The sequence below is a fragment of the Hippoglossus stenolepis genome, chromosome 20, assembly GCF_022539355.2.
Source record: "Hippoglossus stenolepis isolate QCI-W04-F060 chromosome 20, HSTE1.2, whole genome shotgun sequence".
Classification (NCBI taxonomy): Eukaryota; Metazoa; Chordata; class Actinopteri; order Pleuronectiformes; family Pleuronectidae; genus Hippoglossus; species Hippoglossus stenolepis.
Window position 1 is genome coordinate 1,858,866 of NC_061502.1, and position 22,054 is coordinate 1,880,919.

General features: G+C 40.2%; 2 protein-coding genes across 2 annotated transcripts in view; one reads left to right on the forward strand and one right to left on the reverse strand.

Annotated features, from left to right (window-relative positions):
• Positions 1 to 952: 952 nt before the first annotated feature.
• frk (fyn-related Src family tyrosine kinase) lies at positions 953 to 20,702 on the reverse strand. Its single transcript, XM_035143698.2, has 9 exons — positions 20,604 to 20,702; positions 16,932 to 17,345; positions 13,830 to 13,951; positions 10,786 to 10,949; positions 10,480 to 10,648; positions 9,718 to 9,876; positions 3,552 to 3,733; positions 3,205 to 3,370; positions 953 to 3,026 (listed from the first exon to the last, which is right to left on the reverse strand). Exons 2-9 carry the CDS (start codon positions 17,318 to 17,320, stop codon positions 2,818 to 2,820), a joined length of 1,560 nt encoding a protein of 519 aa, XP_034999589.1. The 5' UTR covers positions 17,321 to 17,345; positions 20,604 to 20,702; the 3' UTR covers positions 953 to 2,817.
• nt5dc1 (5'-nucleotidase domain containing 1) overlaps positions 19,984 to 22,054 on the forward strand; it is a 56,686-nt gene continuing 54,615 nt past the window's right edge. Inside the window, exon 1 of the mRNA XM_035143701.2 lies at positions 19,984 to 20,354. Coding sequence (XP_034999592.1) covers positions 20,262 to 20,354 — 93 coding nt within the window. The 5' untranslated portion in view covers positions 19,984 to 20,261. The remainder of the gene's footprint in view (positions 20,355 to 22,054) is intronic.

A 22,054-nucleotide genomic window follows, 5' to 3' on the forward strand; every position in this document is an offset into this window, starting at 1 on the left:
ACAAGTGACTCTGCTCCTCAGATGTTTTCTAATCATCACACTTAGAACTGATCTTTATAAAAACCTGCTGAATGAATATGGCAAGCCAACCTGGACAAAATTCTTCACTCGCATCATGTGGAAAAAAACGCCGTAAAAAGCAGCGTCCTAGCGGAGTAAACAGTTTTTTTAGGCGCTCTTATTAAAGAACGGCATAAAATCCAAGCTGCCTTGGTAGGCTTGCCATACTCTAATGCAAATCAAACAAACACTAAGTAAACGTCAGTCCTGTACATGTCCTTATAACTTGTTATCAGTGATTGTGGTTATTGTTAAAGTGTAAAGTGTGCGCAGGTTAGGGGGGGTGAGGAGGAAACAGACTCCGACAGCGACTCTGACACAGACCGGAACTTTAATGAGCGTCTGTCCAGATCATATACTGTATATAAAAAGGTCCTGATGTTATAACTATTCAGCAGCGGGACATCACTAAAAACTAAATGAATCGATGGAGAGTTGTCCGCGTCGCAATGCATCTAAGAATGGAGAAATGTCCACAGCTCTTGTGCTCAGCACTGTGCAGGAGACGTGGAAGGAGGGAGGTTAGAGACTAAGTCTAATCTCCCGACCTGATATTTTAATTGTTTATTCAATCTATATATTTGTTTGACAGGGAAGCTGTGCACAAACAGGACATTAATATAATTTTTTTAAAAGTACCCCAGAAAAAGGTTACCTTCTCTCGAGGAAGAAAAAGTGCAGGGGCTGAAGCTCCCTTTGATGTCTATGTGTGCACATGTATGCAGCTCAATATAAAGCATTGTAGCAACAAAACAAACATTGTGCCTTTACTTTGAAAGTTGCTACCATGACTGAGATCCGAATTATCCCCTTGTTTTCTTATGTAGCAATATTCCTCATTCACAAATACAAAGTAAAAAAATTCAGTTCTAATGAAATACCACAACCAAGATTGTACTAAATATAAATCATTTATTTGTGATAACAATAAAAGGATAATTACGTTAAAATACAGTATGATCATATATAAACACTGGCCTGGTTACAAATTAAAGGGATGGCGTTCATGACACTGAACACAAGACACAAAATCATCAGAGCATGATGATGGCTGGTAGAACAACTGAAGTTAACGTGTCAGACATCGATCAACACAACATGTTGTTCTTAGAAAGATTGTTGCCACAGATCTAAGAGCAGCTGTACACTTCAAACTGAATCAGTAAAAAAGGAGGGATAAATCCAGTGTTGCATAGTTCAGTCACTGAGCCATTACACTGTAGGTCCCACATGAGTATGACTGAAAAAACATTTGACTGAGCGTGATAGATCATAAAAGCAGAAAGGTTAGTGTGCTGGGGCTTAAGGTGTAGTAGCATGAGGGCACCACACAGACCCTGGACTACCAAACACTGTGGCCAAAACAGTGTCAAGGAGAAAAAAAGAAAAAAAAAAAAACTAATTGCAATTAAAATAATAACTTTTGCCACAATTTTACAGAACATCATGTTTGGCAATCTTTAACATATGTTTAAGGGGGGTCAAACATCTGACAACAATGTTTGATGGACAAAATCTGAATTATATCAATACATCTCCGTCCAACATCTAAACTTCCAAGCAGCTCATTTACAGTAAATTAGATCATCCAACTCTCACTGTTTCTTTCGCAATAAATTAACATTTGGTTACACTGTGATAAACGTGCGGCTAACTGATAGCAACCAAAACTATCAATAGGACAAACAATATTCAGCCTTACATCAAAAAATGTTGAAGGGACATGGATAGTAAGAAAATGGTTTTTGTTTTTTTAGGCATCTCGTTACTGAAACACGACTGATAGAAGGCCACTGACATGATCCTGGGGCTGCCCCCGACCTGACCAGAGAAGACACAACAACCTACCAATTCAGTTTCTGTTGCCACAGTTTTACAATCGAGTGTTTATGTCAATGTCGTCCAAGGAAAAATCTAACATACTTTTGTTTCGATTTTGGATGGATTTAATTTGATTTGGATTTAATCCCTTAACATTACTTTAATCATTTAATGCAAAAGTTGTTCAACCTACAGATAATTCTTCAGTCTTTCGTTCCCCTTTGCCCTACCATATATTTTTATGAATTTTCTTGATTGAGAGAGAAAGTTATATTATGTAATGGAACAGATTGAAGCCATTTTTTTGTAGTTTGTCAATAAAGAGATTGGTAATGTGTTTTCATTTAGTGGGGCTGTAATGGGCTGCCAGGGCCAAATTCAGTTGCCTACATTGGAATAAAAAGAAAAAGATAAACTTGGTTGCTCGCAGTACATATGCAACCACGAGTGAGCTGAAATGACAGCACCTTCGACTCACCTCAGTCTCACTATCAAAGACACAAAGTATTAGTCACCCTCTAGTAGCTTCCAGTAAAGCTCTGCAGGTGGAAACAATGTGAGCTATGCCGAGTGCAAGAAGAACAGGTTCATCCAGATGGACAGATTGTGCTGCAAGAGGTCTGCATTTAAGGACTAATTTAGAGCTAGGCTTAATGTCTGAAAGTGCATTCCTTTGTCATGCAAAGTGAGACCAGGAGTGTCGGAACTAAGCACACTTGGAAGCAAAAGCTTCCTCACTGTGTGCCAGTTACAGTCACAGTATTCTATCACATGCATATCAAACATTTAGATCCTTTTATATTACATTTCAATGAGTTACTTCATGAAACTTAGTGGAACTCCATATTTGTCTCCATACGAGTATGATTTTGTTTTGCTGCGTTCAGAGTTTTTTGTTGTTGTTTCGCTCAAATGTGTCCCAGACATGTTGGTTTGCTAATAGCGGCTGGCATCGTCATACGAGGTCACATCCAGGTCGAAGTAGTCCTCCAGCTTCCACTGCAGGGTCTCGAACGTGGGCCGGTCCTGTTCATTCTCCTTCCAGCAGTCCATCATGATGTCGTACATGACTTTGTGGCAGTGCGGGGGGCACTGCATCCTGTAGCCCTGGGGAATCCGCTGGACCACTTGGTAGTTGGTCATGGCTGAAACAGTAACAGAGGAACATGATCACTGATCTAACAAGAGATTTCTACACTCAAGCACTAATGTGGAATGTTTTGAGAATAAACTGTCACGAAAGAAATAACAATCACACTTTTTAATCATTATGTTCAGTGAATGGTTTCTAAATGATTTATAATGAGGAGATAGAGGTGGTACCTGGGTACGGCATCTGGCCAAATGTCATGATCTCATACAGCAAAACTCCAAAGGACCATACATCAGATTTTATAGTGAACTTGTTGTCATGGATAGCCTCTGGAGCGGTCCACTTCACCGGAAACTTTGTGCCCTCTTTGGCTTCGTACACATTCTCATTCTCTTTCTAGTAACAAAACAAGACACATAATAAAGCTTTACATGCAATATAGATCCACACTTTCACGAAGCTGGATTTAAGAGGAAAATACCTGATGTAATAAACCTGTGTTTTGGGTTGTTGAGTATTAATTAGGTTGTATGTATATATAGCTACATACAGTTTAAACTTGCAAAGTCAAACCCACCATGAAGACCCTGGCGAGGCCAAAGTCGGCGATCTTGCAGATGTTGTTCTCGCCCACCAGGACGTTCCTGGCTGCCAGGTCTCTGTGGATATAGTTCTGCAACTCCAGGAACGCCATGCCTGATGCAACCTGCGCAGCCATCTCGATCTGGTCAGAGATCGCTAGCGTGTTGCCTTTATCCTCTGTAATCGAGGCAGAGACACACAAAATGAGTCTTGGCAGGAAATTTAACAAACACACCAGTAACCAATGCAAATATATTGTGTCGAACAACTTGTACACTTAAGATGTATTCCACCTTTTTACTTGTAGTGAAAACTCGTGAAGACTCCCTCACAAAATCTGACTAATCAATAATCGCATTAAATAAGAATCACAATTTGATATATTTTTTGCCACCCAAATCTACTTGTCTTTTAAGCCAGACAACGTCAGCCGCGTGAGTGTCCTAAAAGAGTGCCTAACTGCCATTAAGGAATGGATGTCACTTAACTTCCTTCAGTTAAATTCAAATAAAACCGAAGTAATAATCTTTGGTCCCGACCAGCTAGCAGGCAGAGCCCCTTTCATTTCTCGATCCCCTGGCAACCAATATTAAACCAACAGCTAAAAATCTAGGTGTCAAATTCGATTCCCGTCTGAATTTTGAAACACACGTTAATGAAATCATTAGATCCTGCGACTTCTGAGGCTGAGAGTAGGTATTTAGTTTAGTTTAAAAAGGCATAGAGGTAATGATGACTGATGTACTGAGCGAGCCACATAGTGCACACCTTTCATAGTACTGCCATACAAGCCAGTAGCCAGTCCGATTTACCTTTAGCCTCATTGACCCTCAGGTCCGGCTTTTAACGTTATTGCGATTAAAATGCTGAAACACCTAATAACGCCAAGGTCCAATTGAGTTATTATTACTCAAATGTGATGACACAACTGTTCCTGGTCCCCCCCCATCACTCTCTCTTCTCTCCCCTCTTTGTCAACCACCTCTCCTCTCATCCATTTCCGTTTCTCTATAAAGTTTGAGGTCTTGACCTTATTATGTTATGATTTTGCCCTTAAAATTGGCCTGAATTGAATAACTTATTATAATTCATTCTTCTTTTTGCTTTGATTTTTTTTGAAGCACTTTGTAACCTTGTTTAGATAAGTGCTATACAAATAAAATTATTATTATTATTATAGTTCACCCCAAAATTTTAATTCACTCATTATCTACTCACCACTTTGCCCATGGAAGGGTGGGTGAAATGTTTACTACTGAAACTCCAAAGTAATTTGTGGACTCAAACACTTCACCCACCCCTTCATCTGCATAGTAGTAGCTGAAGTGGAGACAATGTGTTAAACTTGATATTTGTGACTCTGCACATGTCAAGTCAAGTTAATCTATATAGCACATTTAAAATCAACTGCATTTGCCCAAATTGCTGTATAATAAAAGACACAAAGAAGAATAAAATAAAAATGATATGAGGATAAAAACAACCTAAGGACACTAAAAAGCCTGCAAAAATATAAGAGTCTTCAGTCTAGTCGTAGATATGTCGACAGAAGGGGAGCACTCTATTGTAAATAGTTAACCCAAGGAACAGCCAAGAGCAGCTGATCAGAAGAACTGAGGGATCGGGGAGTAGAAAGGGGGCAAAAAAGCTCAGATATGTAATTAGGGACGTGGTCAATTAGTGCTTTAAAAAGAAATAGAAGCACCTTAAACTCAATACTATACTTAACCAGAAGCCAAAATGCACAGATGCAAGATGCTGTCTCTCTTCCAGGTACCAGTTATCAGTCTAGTGGCAGCATTCTGCACCAGCTGCAGATGGGACAACTGGCTGATGCCAGGGCATTACAATAATCAAGCCAGAATTGAGATAAGGCATTTGAGACAAACCTCAGGTCACTAAAAGAGAAGAAGGGCTTACGTTTGACAATGTTTCTAAGTTGGAAATAACAGCCTTTCACAACTGAGTTAATGTGTTAATGTGAATTTCACAGCCGGTGAGGTGGTACTGATTTTCTACAGCCCATGTGTGAAGAGAAGGTCAAAACAAGATCATATCCATCTTATCGTCATTTAACTGCAGACAGTTATTTGCCATCCAATGTTTTACATCCTGGAGACATGTCCTAGCTGTGATATAAGACAGTCTCAGGGTGTGTGGTGAATTATGGCTGATGGGGTCACCACACGGACTCAGGGCATCAAACATCAGCTCCTCATGAACGCTGCTCAGAGTGGCCATCACTCTAAACGGAAGTGACACTCACACCACAGACTTTTTTTCTGCAAGGTGAACTCAACATTTATCACAGTAGTACAGTACAGAAGGTCACATGTGAAGCCAATGACAGGTCAAAATACTAATCAGGACCGAGGAGAGTGAGGTGTTCTTCGACAGTGTTTTTATGTGACACTGAAAATCCAGGTCGCACTAAGCCAGCATTTGACAACTCTACCACTGCCATCCATTTCTTTTACTTTCCCATCATTCTTTTCATCATCGACATATTTACAGATTCCTTTTCAATAAATGTCAATTTTTTTTTTTTAAAAAGCCCATTTTAACTCTGAACAAAACCTCCACCATTGAAGCAAAATTGAGCGTTAGGCAGCATGTTAAAGATGAGTTCCGAACTCTGGCTTTAAAATTCTTACAAGAAGTGAAGTTGAATAATGAAACGATCTAAAATAGGTAGGTTGACTACATTACTGTGCAAATGTGGGCTCCGCATTTTAACTCACTGCAGTCAACACATTTGACGTGGGCTGCAGTTTGACATCTGTTCACAGTTTAACAACACGGAGGGATTGTTGAGGAAAAACTGAAAAGAAAACTTCCAGTGTGTCAGACTGCTTTAACTGAGATGAAGCTGAGCCTAAAAACTAACCTGACCTGGGAACTTAAGTCACACAATTCAGGACACACAATTTCCTGTTTTGATGAACCTTGATATAATTGGCAAAAATATAAATCCCTATACCAAGGGACGTCTGTAATCTCATTCACGCTCCCTCTTTCGCTACATTGATTGCAGGGATGTCACGATATGACGTTTCGGTGCCACGATTATTGTCAAAGGAAATATGGCGGTTTCTACCATTATCGATACTATAGAAGGAAAAAGACACAACAAGCAATATATAGCTAATAATATAGCTAATGAACTAAAATATGTATTATTATCATCTTCAACTATATCCAGTTAGTTTGGCTATTCAAAAGTAATTTATGTAAGCTATTTAAGTTGCTTTATTTTGGAAGGTTCCACTGCGCAGATCACCTGTTTTTGTTAACCGCACATCAAAACCGGTGTCTGCCCTTATTCTTTCTTTCATTTTTGCGTCGGCCAAGTGTTAGACCAGTGGTGTCAAACTCAATCACATAGATTCAAAAACTGGTACTACGTCGAGGGCCAAACAAGTCCAACATTTATTAAACAGGATAGATAGGATATTGGATAAAGTGCAAAAAGAAAACATATTTAGGTAGGCAACATTCTTCTTTTGTGTACATGTGCCAGAGCCAGATGTCTTGCATCTTTTCTTGGCTGCTAGTTCATTAATGTTTGGGGTTAGGTTCTGTGCTGTGGAAACCCTCAAGATGGAGTGAAGGTGTGCATCAGTGAGACGACTGGGTTTTTGTTCGTCTTCATCACAGAGAAAAGCTCCTCACACAGGTACGCAGTGAGCATACCTGGATACATTCGCTGGAGTGAACGTCACTCACGTTCAAGTTCATCATAACTGATTCGTTCAGTTCATGGTTCACGATGCGGGCCAGTTAAGATAGACATATTTTATCGTGGGACGGATATAATTGTACCACGGGCCAGAAGTGGCCCACAGGCCTTGAGTTTGACATGTCTGTGTTAGACACTTCAGAGGAACTCAGGAGCTCTGACACCGACATTTGCATTCTGCGATTATTAGAGTTCATGTCTGAAAGCAGCTAGCTGGTAGTATTTCCTTTTTTGGCAATACATTAACAGTCCTTTATGAACATTCATTTACATCAGATATAATAATATCCCCAGACAGTGCAAGTAAAATCTGTGCGTTCCTATTGATGACTCTGAGAAAGCGTACCATTTTTCATGCAAAGTTCAGAGATAAGGGTTATCAAGTGCCTTTATGGCCTCTGTGAGCTCAGTGTCACAGCCAAACTACAATAACTAACTTCCTGTTGTATGCTGGATGATTGTGTCCCTTTTATTAATTAATTACATCACTCCTGTCCTTCAGCAGCTTCATAGGCTCCCGGTCAAATACCACGTTGTTTTTAAGAATCTGCTCCTCACCTCTAAGGCCATCCATAATCTCACTCTTCTGTACCTTTCCGAACTCCTGCACATTGACACAAACTCAGGTCTTCCATCCACTTCACTGTACCACCTGCCCACTTGAGAACGATGGGATCTAGACCCTTCAGCCGCTCTGCTCCCCACCTCTGAAACTCCCTCCCACCAGACATCCGTAACATCGACTCTCTCTCCATTTTCAAATCCTGCCTCAACATCCATCGTCATATTCAGTCTGATTGTTTGCCATTTACAACCTACATAATGTTTTATTCACTTTTCATTTTATTAATATTTTTGATATATAGTTTTTTTGTTCTGTTTTTAATCACCTTGTAAAGTGACCTTGAGTGCTGTGAAAGGCACCTATGACTAAAATGTATTATTATAATAATTATTATTATTTTCCTGGGTTTCTCCCACACACACACTTAATTTTGGCAGCCGCCATTGTACCTATGTAAACAGAGGCCAACGTGTATATACACTTTAGTTTTTGTATCTTTCCGAGAGAACAACACACTCTACGATTGATTAACTGGTGAACAACTACCCCTCCCATACCCGTTTGTTCTGGCACAGAGCTTTATAGACGCCCTGATCTACGCCTCAGGACAGTTTTATCATGGAGGTCTGCACGGAGTTCCTTGGATTTCATTGCTTGATGTTTCCCTGACATTCAGTGTAAATTATGGGACCTTATACACACAGGTGTATACTTATCTAAACTCACAGTGTAGTAGTAGACGCATATCGAGTATGAGTAGAGGGTCGGGATACTTAAGTAATTAAGAAATTTCAGCTTTAGAGTTCTAAATACATGTAGTCAATTTGTTATTGAGTATGCAAGTTATATTATTTGGTATTTGATTATTATTTGATATTATGTCGGAAAAAAAATAGCTGACTCTGAATGAATCTTATGCTGGTGGGGCACCACATATGCTATCCCTGTATTTATCCATCCAAGCAATTTATCTCATATAAAACTAGAAGGGCGCTAGGATAGTGCCAACCTCTACGAAGGCAAACGCCCTACGTCGCTATGTTAAAGAAAGTGAAAAAAAATCCAAACATTGGAATTTAATGGTTTTCCTACTAGAGATACTGGGAACCTCTCAACATTATTTCGAGGAAATTTGTGTTAGTTTTGGAATAATCCTGTAGACAGAGACGGATGGAAAGGCAGACAGAGACAAACAAACAGCAATGACAACATAACCTCCTAGACAGAGGTAACAACACCTGAGAGTGGAAGGGAAGCTGTGTTGTTGCAACCAAGGTTTTCACATTGTGTCAACAGAACAAATGCAGGCTCAGACACTTCCCCTGCAATACCCAGAATTTTCTCTTAAGCAATGAAATCACTTTGGTGCAAAATGTGGCCTTTGCTCCTCAACTCATCTGCTGAAATATGTATGGCTGCAAATAAAGTTTAGATTCAAAATTTAAACAGCTTCTCTTTCTCTGGTTTAAATCCCTGTATTGTATTGATTTAGGGTTGGGCCTTAAAATAATATCAATTATCGCAATATAAATTTCAGTAAAAGCAATATAACAAGAATATAACATTGATATATTGCTTATGCATTGTATAAACACAGTGAGGAGATATAACACATCATTGTTCTACCTCATATTGTAGTCATGTTTAGCAGTCATGTCTTACACTCTTCCTCGATGAGAAGAGAATTGACAAACCCATGACATCATTTTTGGGCGTATCGTTCAGCCGTAGACTGACCCTTGCCACAGGCAGATAGACTGATTTCAAAGAGCCGCAGCAGGGCTGTCATTGGACTCTGATCCCGTTATAAAGCAGCAGTAGTAATCACATGTGTAGATTAAAACAAGGCCGTCTTACTCTGGAGGTAATCCAGCAGGCTGCCGTTCTTCATCAGCTCTGTGATGATGTAGATGGGCTCCTCCATGGTGCAGACCGCATACAGCTGGATCAGCTTGGCATGCCGCAGCCTCTTCATGATCTGAGCCTCTCTCAGGAAGTCATCGGGATCCATGGTACCTTGAAAAGATGTTCTGTGATTTTGAGATCTTGTTTTGTTTTTTTGCAAATTTAGCAACAGCTTGGGTGATGCACAATATCTGGTGTCAAGTTTGAATACTAAAGCAGTGGCAAGAAGCAGTGAATTAACCCTTATATTTTGTGTTTATAAATACATTTGTCTTCATATATGGTCAGATCTTCATCTAAATTAATACCAATACAGGGAATCAACAGTATAGTCTTTCTGAAACCCGAGAGTGATTTTTATAAATTTTTCTCACAAGACAAGGTTCTACATGTTGTCATAAATTCTTGTTTAGGTTAGTGCAGTTCCATCCACCTCTTAGTCAAACACCTAACCCGTCTCCATATTGTTTCGAATGCTGCAGCTAACTGGCATCAGCAGAAAGATGACGCCATATCACTCAGATACATAATTCATTTTTATGCTAATATCATCAGTGTAATCAGCTTTCAGTGTATTTTTACTTATTATTTGTGTAGCACCAATCCAAAAACAGAGAAGAAGAAACTAAATGATTTCGGACAAACAGACTCAATTGTATTATTCCCCTGCATCATTTGCCGGAGGGAGAAAATACAAATTATTATTTCATGTACCAGGTTTGAGGGTCTTCACTGCGACTGCTGTGGTTTCGTTCCAGATGCCCTCGAAGACTTCACCAAACTGACCCGCTCCCAGCTTCCTCAGCAGCTTGATGGAGTTGCGGTCAATTTCCCATTGGTCCACTGTGTTGTAGGACATACCATGAGTCTGTGGAGCCTCCATCTACAGGGAAGAGTTACCATTTACCAAGATGATAATTTATCTTTACACAGCAACAATAGGTGAACAAGGTAATGATGGAATTTAGAAACATAAACAGGGTGTGTTTACTTCATGTTGTACAGCACTGTGTGCTTTACCTTTTTGCATGGTTCAACCAGACGCACACAGAGGCCATCAGCCTGTTCGGAGTAATGTTCTACCAACTCCTTAATTGTTGGAAAGCATCTCGACGTCGACACAAAGTATTGACCATTCTCCCTTTTTCTCAGCTTGTAATGCTTCACCTTCCCGCCGTCCAGCACTGAAAGACACATCAGCATCTAGGTTTATACCCAAGACTCAAGTCCTGTCATGTTGAAGGCAGCTACCTGCTGCAGTTGTAAATAAGGTTGAAGAGAGTAGTGAGACTGAACCAGGTCAGTAAAGTTTTGAGCCATTAAATCCAAACGGCGAATTGAAAGAGATGAGGGAAGCACAGTTGGTGATAATTCTCTATGTGTTTTTCACTATGAATGGTAGCTTTCACAGTTCATGTGATCAATTACTTATAAGAAAATAATGTATACAGTACAGTGGCTTATGGAGTTGACTATAAATGTCCATTACAGATATACAAAAATACAGTCCCGGTAAAATGATTGGCACCTCTGAGTGCAAACATGCTAAATTATTCAGAATATGGTCTGAAACAAATACAAATTAACCTGCTTTGTTAAGCAAGAATGTTTTCATAAAATGTCCAAGGTTACTGAAAAATAAAAAGGAAAAAAATAAATTTATACCAACACAGAATGTAACCCAGGCACGATTATTTGTTTGCAGAAACTTTGGTCAAACGCCTACCATGTTTTAATGTAGGTTGACGATTCTCTCTTTATGGGCTTTATTTTGGACACATATAAACTGATGCACTTCATTCCAAAAGATCTCTAATTCGGCTTCATCTCTCCATAGAACATTAACCAACAAAACTCTTAGTTTTGCATTCTTGTGCCTTTCTTTCAATACTGATGTCCTCCTTGGCCCTAAACATGGATCCCTACGTGGTTACTGTCCAGACCTGTGGCACAGGCTGAAACCAACAGTCCAGATTGCTGAGCCTGAAGCTGGTCAGAAATCGTGCATGTGATTTTCGCAATATCGCTACAAACCTTTGCAGACACACACAGTTTTTTTCTAAGCATAGTTTCAACAATTTATGACTGTGGAACTTCTTAATAACATTACAGGCTGTTCAAACAGTGATTTTAGGATCATTGGTAATTGAATTGTAGGGTTTGGAAGTATTTTTTTTAATATAATGGTATTTCTGACACCATCTTGTCTTTGCAATTGTGAAAATAACATGCAAAGCCCCTCCTGAAAATCTATCAATCATTGGTTATTTTAAATGAATCAAAAGGGTACCAATAATTATGTGCAGTGTACATTTTGTTTCTATATTTTTAATTTCACAATATGGAACCATTTTTTGCTGTTGAGTTACTTTGGACATTTCATGAAACATTCTTAGTATACAATAAATAATAAAATAATTTACTTTAAAATAATTTCTGTACTGGTAAGGTGGCAGTGAACATCTTGACCAGGACAGTACACAATGCTTTTATTTAACAGAGCCATCACTGTGTGTGAAAATACAGAATGTATAAAGTTGTTGCTGAATTTTTATACAGAAGTCTATGTTAAATCTGACAGGAAAAGTTACTAAGCCTGGTCACTTTCTGCATTGTCATGATGTCAATATTGCAACAAATTATAAGAAAAATAATATGAAAACACAAAGTTATGTTATTTTCCAGTATTTTTCAATTCAACTGTTTTCCTCACAGGTGTTGACCTAATAATTCATGCACTAAAACAGTAAATCAACCCATGGATAGTGTTTGTGAAATGAACTAGAGTGTCAGTGACTGAGCATGGAAAGAATTTGTCTGTAATGGAAAGAGCAAGGCCAGTGAAAAGACAGATTAGATGAGACAGAGAGATAAAGTTATCACACTGCTTTTATAGCAGCAGAGGTCTCTATTTATTTAACTTGATGACCTTCAAATCATCAATCATTTAATTGAAGGGACGGAACAAATGAATCACTGAACAGTGCTTGCCTGGGGAGAAGCAGAGAAGCACACAGGCAGAGGAATGCGAAAAGACACACACAAGAAGATGTTCGATATTGTCAGCTAATGCAATAATGGTTGTTTACAGGGATTTTGTATCAATGAAAATACGAAATAATACACTTGTACAAGAGTTTGTTCATTCCCTCCCACACCAACTACATCTTCTGTCATCCATAGTTATTAATTAATCAGGTACATAAAAATCTTTGATCTGATTTTGTTTAGCTCTGCTTTTATCTATGAATTGCCACAAGATATGATGGAAGGATGCAGTGTGGGTCTGGAAGGAACCCATTGAAGTTTGGTATGGATCCAAATAAATGGGTGGGTCCAGGAAATTATTAAAACTTTCTCAGTAGCTTTTCCCACAGAATTCATTCAATCTATGGAAGTGGCGAAGGTGCATATGCATGAATGTCGCCTTCACAATCAAAATATTCTGATTGACAGGTACAAATGAAAGAGTGAAAAACAAGACTTTGTTTTGACATTTTCACAGGAAATAATGCATGGATCTAGATAAAAAAAAAACTGCCATATCTAGGGGACTGACATCTATAATTGTCTACAATTTGGTATGGCTAGATTGAATTTAAACGGACTGCTATGCGCTCTTCTAGTTTTTTTATTTGGCGTTTAAATGTCTCTATAGCATCTGCCAAACAGTGGCCAATAACCACAATGAACATAGTCCAAAAGAATATTAAGAATCATAAAGTTGAAGTTAGAAAAGTGATTCAGCAGTGCCAGTTAAATAGCAATATCTATATAAAGTTAACATTAGCTAGCTAATAAGCATATTGGTTATACATGTACCCAACCAAGCAAAGTTGTAGCGCCAAAACCCTGACTGTATCAAATTGAGTAGGGGGGGTGTATGATATTATTTCTTATGAATTCTCCATTGTTAGAGAAAATGTAATTTGTTATTACAAAATATACAGGAGATTGTGTCATTTCATTTTTTGTAGCATAATGTTCATATTGATGAGCTATGGTTTCAGTGGGAAGTTTATTAAAAACTGATGTTGCTGATTTAGCTTCTAATCTTAGCTCACCTGAGAGGGAGAGGTCTCCTGTCTGGGTCTCAGAGTTTCTGATGAGGAAGGCACCATGCCGGTTCCCTCCAGCCAGCAGCATCTTGTCCGCATCCTGACGCTTGGTGTCGGGGAAATACCATCTGGAAATCAGAAATTGGGCAAAGAAGGTGGTCAAGCACATTCCAGACATGTTTGAGTATAAATACTAATAACTTAATGAACCCAACGGTTCCCACAATGAGCAAACACTTGTAACCGTGGAGAGAAAATAAAATCCCTTTTAACTTAAAGAAACCTCCAACAGACTTGTTCACTTCCATTGTTGTCCTCAAGCTATTACAACACATCAGTGAACCACATTGTCTAATGGAGACGTGTTCTTTAACTACCATGAACATAAACAGTGAGGCTTATTTACACTGAATCCCAAATACACCTTATTGTTGCTGGAAATTCTCAACAGAGCCTGAAATATGGATTCATCTGCTGCTGAAAGTAGTCTGCAACAAATAAACTACACTGAAGGTCAAGGGTTTTAGAGCACCTGCTTTGTTCAAGTTTTCATTGAAATGTAAGCAATTCAAGCCCACTGTATAATTACCTCAAGTAAAAAAATAGATTGTATCAGAAAGGGGTCTTTTTGAGGGATTGAAAAAGTGGTTCACATTCACTTTTCCTTCTGCAAATTAATCCTTAAAAAAGGTATGCAAACTGTTTCAACAATGTCCCAACCAGCTGTTTGTTACAAACTCTGTTGGTACAAAGGCTGTGTTAGTACACCCTCTGATGCACCATTACTCTACAGCAGGAAGTAGTACTTTATACTTCTACAAGACTGGTTGATCAGAGGTTCATCGTACAGCAAGCTAATAGTCACAATATTAGAAGAACAGAGAGCAGACGGAGGTTTTACCGAGCAGCACAGACTCTAGACTCAAACCTCATGGAGCTGGTTTGGGAAGAACTGAACAGAAGCTGAGAGCAAAGTAAACTATAAGTGTGGGAACGAGAGGGAAGGAACTACAGTTAGTGACATTCCTCCCCCCCCCCCCTCCACTTCTGTCATTCTGCATGTATCTCTTACTCCAGAGCTGAAGGGTTCAGATGTGACGCTACTATTCAAATATTATTTATTTATTACCCTATTGTTTAGATAAAGCAATAGTGCTGCCATCATTGCTGCTGTTATCATTAGTAACATTACCACATGTATACGCATCACTATTGTTACACAACTGTTCTTTTCCCCCTCCACTGTAGCCAAGTGTAATACTCATTGCTCACTGTTCCCACAGCTGTTGGGTTTCTCCATAAGATTGTAAGGTCTCAACCACATTACGTAAAGTGCCATAACATCGAAGAATTACGTTGTGATTTGATGCTTTAAAAATAAATTGAACATTAAAAGTGTGTTTGGCAGCTGAATAGTCTGAATAGTCTAAATGTAGATTAACAATAAAGATTAAAAAGTCCTACATTTAATTTGTTCTATGCTTTATTAGAACAGAAAGGCCTAACAATTTTCCATGTGGAGGTTTTCTAAAACTTTTGACCAGTAGTGTATTTCTTTCTGCTTCTGAAACATTTGTTCTGAACTATAGTTCTTTGCTGTTTTAGGAGATGACTTAACATTTTATTAAAGTCTATATTCATGAGCTATTCATAAATATCATCAGTGGGACCCAATGTCCTTGGGGTTGAGAGCCAGAGAAAGGGTAAGGGAGTTGGAAAATATGAATGGACAAATTACTATTGTCCTTTTTGTTAACTACCCAGCATTATCCATTAAGGCAGATATCCTTTACTCCTACCTTGATTTCAAATGATGCATTATACTAAAACAAGTACTTAGTTCAATTACCACAAACAGGGGTGGATCAGGGCCCCTGGCAGGCCAATCTGGCCCTAATTAAACAAAAACAGATTAAAAGTAAGTTAAAACAAGAAATACAATGCACTGATGTATTAGTAAATGATTCATTTCAAACGGAAAGCTAAAGCCCTAACACTTAAAAAGAAAAAGAGAGAAGTACGGCCTGAGCTTAAAAAGGCTTTACCCTCATATGTTTGTATTTGACAAGCAGCAAGATTTTTATAACACAGTGTTATGCAACACCCACTTATTCATTCTGTCTCACATCATTCCCATCCAGCATGTGACTCAAGTGAAACTATGACAAATGGCAACTAAGACGGGTCGAGGTAATGAAAAACTATTTATCCTTGAAAACACAAACAGGAACAACCAGAGTTCAGCTGAGCAGGAACAGGTTTGACTGAGGTGCAGAGCAGGATGACAATGCAAAGAACCAGGTTGGATGTTTCTGTGACGCATTTAGATAATAGATCAACATATCAAGGTCTTGGACAAAATATTCTATTGACAACATGCAGCTCAGATTACATTTTCTTGCAGAAGCAGTTATACGCATTAAACCGTCCATCAAGCAACAGTGTCCAGCACAGGCGGTTTTGGTGCACTAGTTATGATCTTGTGTTTCTGGGCCCTACCTTCCTGGGAATTGTTAACCTGTGAGCTTAGTCCTCCTGCTCACAGGTAATTATTAACCAGCTTAACCCATGATTGAAAACATCAGGACTAAAGTCAGAGTAATGTGGCCTGCCATCACATTTTACAGTGGATTACCTCAGTGGGGGGACAGCTACTGTATATTTGTTAGTATAGACTAGGGGTGGGACAAAATATCGATCACGTAATATATCGTTGTCCTGACTCGAGATACGACTATTGATATGCTGACACTAAATCTTGATATTAAGATATTTAGTTATAGTTTGGACTCTTGTCAGTTTATGGTTATTTTACATTGGAGTGATGGTGCGTGTGGACATTGACAAGACACACAGTGTTAAAGACTAAAGAGACACCGAGATGAGACTCGATGCACTTTTTTGGACATGGTTTCATCTCGGTTTCTGTCAAACTCCCAGTGAATAAATACACACATCTCTCACTTTTTCCTCTTGTATCTTGATATTATCGTAATCGTGGCCCATGTTTGGTATCGTGAGTTACCCTCTACCATAGACGTTCCAAATCTGTCCATCATCTCAGATAGAGGAACAACAAGGAGGACGATCACAAGCAACAATACTCACGGTTCTGCATCGATACTCTCCACAGGTGCCACATAGTTGGCGGGGATGTATCCCTTTTTGGAGGCGGACAGGCCGGTGACGGCTTTGGCAAACCACCAGTCACCAGTGCTTTTGTCCAGAGCCTCTAAGATGTCTTCGGTTTGGAAGCTGAGGTCCTCCTCGGTGCGAGCGGAGTAGTCGTACAGGGCGATGTAAAAGTCCCCCGAGTTGTCCGCCGGCCGCCAGCTCTTCCTCTTGGCGGGGGGCGCTGCGCTGCTCTGGGCTGCGAGGTTCACTATCACCGCGCCGACTTTGTCCTCGGACCCGCTCTCCCCCTTAGACTGACCCGGCTTCTTGAAACACGCCAGAAACCTCCGCCAACACGCAGACAGACTCTTCTGGACCTCCATGGCCGGTCAATCACTGCGGGTCATTCTGTGTCGGGAATACAGACGGAAGTGGGTTTGGGAGGAAATCCCTGCTCCGCGCTCATGATAGATGATCCATTAAAAAAACAACGAGAGGTTTGTGGATAATCCCAGAATCAGACAGCGAGCTGGGCACACTGAGTCAGGTAGAAGGAAGTGTGTGTGTGTTTTTGTGTGTGAGTGTGTGAGTGGAGTCCATGGTTCATTTCCCTGTGGAAATCACCTGCACCTGCTCAGGAATGGGGAGCGGCCCACGTCACCATCACTCAGGTGTCCTCTGGCACATATGTTGGGGCATAGCACTGGTCATTAGCTATGTACTTTTACCTGTGTGTGTGTGTGTGTGTGTGTGTGTGTGTGTGTGTGTGTGTGTGTGTGTGTGTGTGTGTGTGTGTGTGTGTGTGTGTGTGTGTGTGTGTGTGTGTTTGCGCTCTTGTACAGATATCTTTGTGAGTACCATTTTGGGAAAGTGATGACATTTTGGCCGGTCCTCACTTTCTGACCCACCTTTAATGGACTGTTTGGGGGTTAAGACTTGGTTTTAAGGTTATAATTAGGGTCAGGTTAGAGTTAGGGTTATGTATTTAGTTGTGATGGTAAAGGTTAGGGTAAGGTGCTAGGGAATGCATTATGCCAATGAGTGTCCTCACTAAGATAGATGTACAAACGTGTGTGTGTGTGTGCGCGTGTGTGCACATGTCTTTCTATAGTTATAAGGGCCAGTTTTAGTTCAATACCATCATTCTTAGGACATTTTGCTGGTCCTCGCAAATTGGAAGGGTTAGGCATTTAGTTGTGATGGTTAAGGTTAGAGTAAGGGGCTAGGGAATGTATTATGTCAATGAGTTTCCTCACAGCAATCTCAGATAGATTTGAGTGTGCACATGCTTTTCTTCTCATTCAAATAAACTGGTGCAGTCTCCATCCTAAACATGTCTGTTTGAAATGGGTTGTTTGCATCGCCGTGTTAATGCTCATTGCAGCTTTCTTTGTGACACTCTAAAAGTGACCTGCAGTAACTGAGCAGCGGCAAGTAAAGTGAACATGCTGTTGCGATGGACAAACAACTGTTCTCAGGATATGCGTTCTACACGCAGACACTCTTTTAAAGAGATAGTAAAACAATGTGTCATTTATTGTTGTGTGTGTGTGTTTCTGTCGTTGGCTACATTTGGAGACTAAAAAACATTAATTGGGGACAAAAGCTCTGTCCCCATCCGGGAAACATTTAATATGGAACAACAACATTGCAATAAATTGTAAAAAAAGAGTGTGTATATAATTAAGAGTGAAGGAACTATGCATTCCATAAACCATTGCAAATGATCCCTTGCCAAAGACTTCCAGCGAGCTTCTTCTTTAATTTAACATTGTTGTTAGTATAGTTCTGCAATATATTGAATGTTTAGGGTTTCATATAGTGTGTAGTATAGTAACCTAATGTAGTAACGCTGAACGATCCAATCGTAGCCGACACGATTTTCATGGTTGTGGTATACATTTCCATGGTAACAGCAAGCTCCACCACTTAGAGACAGTGAGCATTGAGGCAAGTGCAGTTCTTCTTCTTGACATTGCAAATGAAATAGCTTTTTGTTAAAACCCAGTTGATATCATACATACTTGTGGCATATAATGTTGTTTCACAATCTCGTTGCTTCTGCTAAATCTACATTGGATGGTAACAATGTTATGGCTGATAATCAAAAGCTCTATTTAGAAAATGAATTTTTACGCAGTTGAACTCTATTGATGACACCTGTGGGTGGTCTTTAATGCTTAAGACCAACAGAAATCCAAGAAAACACAACAACATAGCTTCATAGACATACACACGTGGACAAAATTGTTGGTACCCTTCTGTTAAAGAAAGAAAAACCCACAATGGTCACTGAAATAACTTGAAACTGACAAAAGTAATAATAAATAAAAATGTACTGAAAATTAATTAATGAAAATCAGACATTGCTTTTGAGTTGTGGTTCAACAGAATCATTTAAAAAAAAACGAACTAATGAAAATGGCCTGGACAAAAATGATGGTACCCCTAGAAAAGATTGAAAATAATTTGACCATAGGGACATGGTTAAACTAAGGTGTGTCCTCTAATTAGCATCGCAGGTGTCTTCAAACTTGTAATCAGTCAGTCTGCCTATTTAAAGGGTGGAAAGTAGTCACTGTGCTGGTATCATGGTGTGTACCACACTGAACATGGACCACAGAAAGCTAAGGAGAGAGTTGTCTCGGGAGATTAGAAAGAAAATTATAGACAAGCAAGTTAAAGGTAAAGGCTATAAGACCATCTCCAAGCCATATATACCTCTACATAGAAGGGCAATGAATGAGTAGGTGATTTCGGATGCAGCCATGTATTAATACCAGGTAAATGTAATCCCAATTCACAAACACATTTAGTCAGAGTTATTAAAAAAATGTAGCATTTTCATACCAAAAAAGACTTTACACCTTGTACACAAGATATTAGGTACAGGGGGGTTATCAGGGGCCTAGTGGCTAATGCTTGCTTCCCAAAGTTTTAACCGGCCCTGAAAAATCCGAATGCGCTTTACAAATTCCCTTTGCGCACCTATACGGAGCATTACGGTTTCGTTGCACACCCGGAAGCACTGTACGCGCTCGCCTCTCTACCGCCTCCTCCTGGCGCACACGAGCTTCAGCTCTTGGCGCCGAGCGGACAACTCATTGACGATCGCCGCTCAGTGGTGGTCGGTGCTGGCTGAGAGGGAACCGGCACGGGGGGATTCTTTCCGCGCCACGGTGAGCGAGGACTGAGCGTGGGCACAGCGCGTGCACAGCGCAGCCCCATTCTCTCACCCAGGCGGTGACATTGACTCATCGGTAGTGTGGTGTTGCCGTGCACGAGTTCATGTGTGTGCACTAGCGTCCTGCAGCTCCAGCTACAATGAGCGAATACTTCAGCCTGTCGGACTGCGATGTGATCGGCTTCGACCTGGACCACACGCTCTGCCGCTACCATCTGAAGGAGACCTCCAGGGTGAGTGTGCGTGTGTGTGCGCGATAGCGACAGTCATGCGGTGGCAGTGCCGCTTCGATCCGCCGCAACACATCTGAATTAAAAATAGCTCCGAGTTGTCGATAGGCTCGGCGGCCGCTCGTCACCTCAGTGTGGCCCGTGATGAACGGACACGGTGGGAACGCGTGTTGTTGTGGGTCGGTCGGTGGTCGCATGTAGACAGATGCGTGTGTGCGCGGACTGATGCTGCAGTCTCTCTGCGTGACTCACAGGTTGATGCTCTTTCACAGTCCATGTCTTCAAACCTTCCCCCCCCCTCCGAGGCCTATTGGCAGCCAGCAGCTTCTCACATCACCATCCACCGTGATCGTACATAAAGAGACTGAACCACAGCTCAGCATCATGATGGGCAGTCTCATCTCACCTGGAGTTCACTCATGCTCTCTCATGTCCCATGTATAGTCCAGTTAATGCACTGCAGGGATCTCATTGTTTACTACTGCTGATACCATTTCTTTGATTTAATTGATACTAAATATTTCTCATAAAACTCAAGCAAGGGTCAATGCATATTGCAAAAATAAATACTAATTTAATGGGAGTCAAAAATGTATATAACTTGATGAAATCAAAATCTCCACAAATCAGATGGCAGCGTGTGATGTCTAGTGACTGCAGGTAAAGATGGTTGACCTGTCTCCACTTCCTCCCACTGGACAAAAATGAGGCCAACATATCCTGGACACGGGTGCTGCCATCTTGTGCTGGCGATGTCATTCAGGGCCAGACTGTGCATTCATGTGGTGTCGGAATAATCAGAGAAATGACTTCCCGCCTAGGTAAATTCACGTGAATGCCATCTCAAGTTGGAACAACAACTTGGAAAAGCTGCGAAAATGTTGGTATACGTGTTTACAAGTTACTGATATCATCACCCATAAACCAATTAACATAATTTTACAATCAGCTCTAAATAGAGGGCTTTTAATACAAAGTTCAAACTGTATGTCCATCTCTCAAAATCCCCTAATATACACCTATACACTATATATTTTTTGGAAGGAAATGTCAAGGTGTTGTATAAACGCTCTAACACATAAATACAACACATGTTGTTCACAGTGTCAATGTTTTTCCACATTCTGACTTGAAAGCACATGAACACACAGAAGTTGGAACGAAGACTTGATAACTCTTGGATCCTCCGAGGATTACGAGAATGCAGTCTGTGCAGTAGTGATCGTGGAGTGCAGCCTCGGTATCGAGGTTCCGTGTGTACTTCTGCCCGACCAATCAACAGTCAGTCTCTGATGTCAATGATGATGTCTCACCCCATTTTTACAGCATCAAATAACTAATTATAATCAAACTTCTCAGAAACATGAAGACTTAAACATACATCAGTTTAGTAAGAACTAGTTAAAATGACAGAAAACATCTTTAGACATAAAACCCACTAACTCCCACTAACATCTGGATGTTGTTTTCAGTGTGAAATGGTACAATCAATTTTTTAATAATAAGCTATTTAACAGCTCCAGCTCCAATCAGCAGTGATGTAAACATGACACCGGGTGGATACACACATTTATATCCACTTTCATACATCCCAGAAGCAATGAAGGTTTGTCACTTCTGTCGGTAACTTCTGTTACTCCTCAAATTCCAACCGTTTGAGGAGCACTCCAACATTCTTCCGTCGGTGTTGAGTTTGAAGAGAC

Excerpts from the sequence above, each read along its gene's own strand:
- frk (XM_035143698.2), bottom strand. The coding sequence starts at position 17,320 with ATGGAGGTCCAGAAGAGTCTGTCTGCGTGTTGGCGGAGGTTTCTGGCG. Across the intron at positions 13,952-16,931 it reads GAGAGTATCGATGCAGAACC|ATGGTATTTCCCCGACACCA; the intron begins GTGAGTATTGTT and ends TCTGATTTCCAG. Across the intron at positions 3,371-3,551 it reads GCCTCGCCAGGGTCTTCATG|AAAGAGAATGAGAATGTGTA; the intron begins GTGGGTTTGACT and ends TTTTGTTACTAG.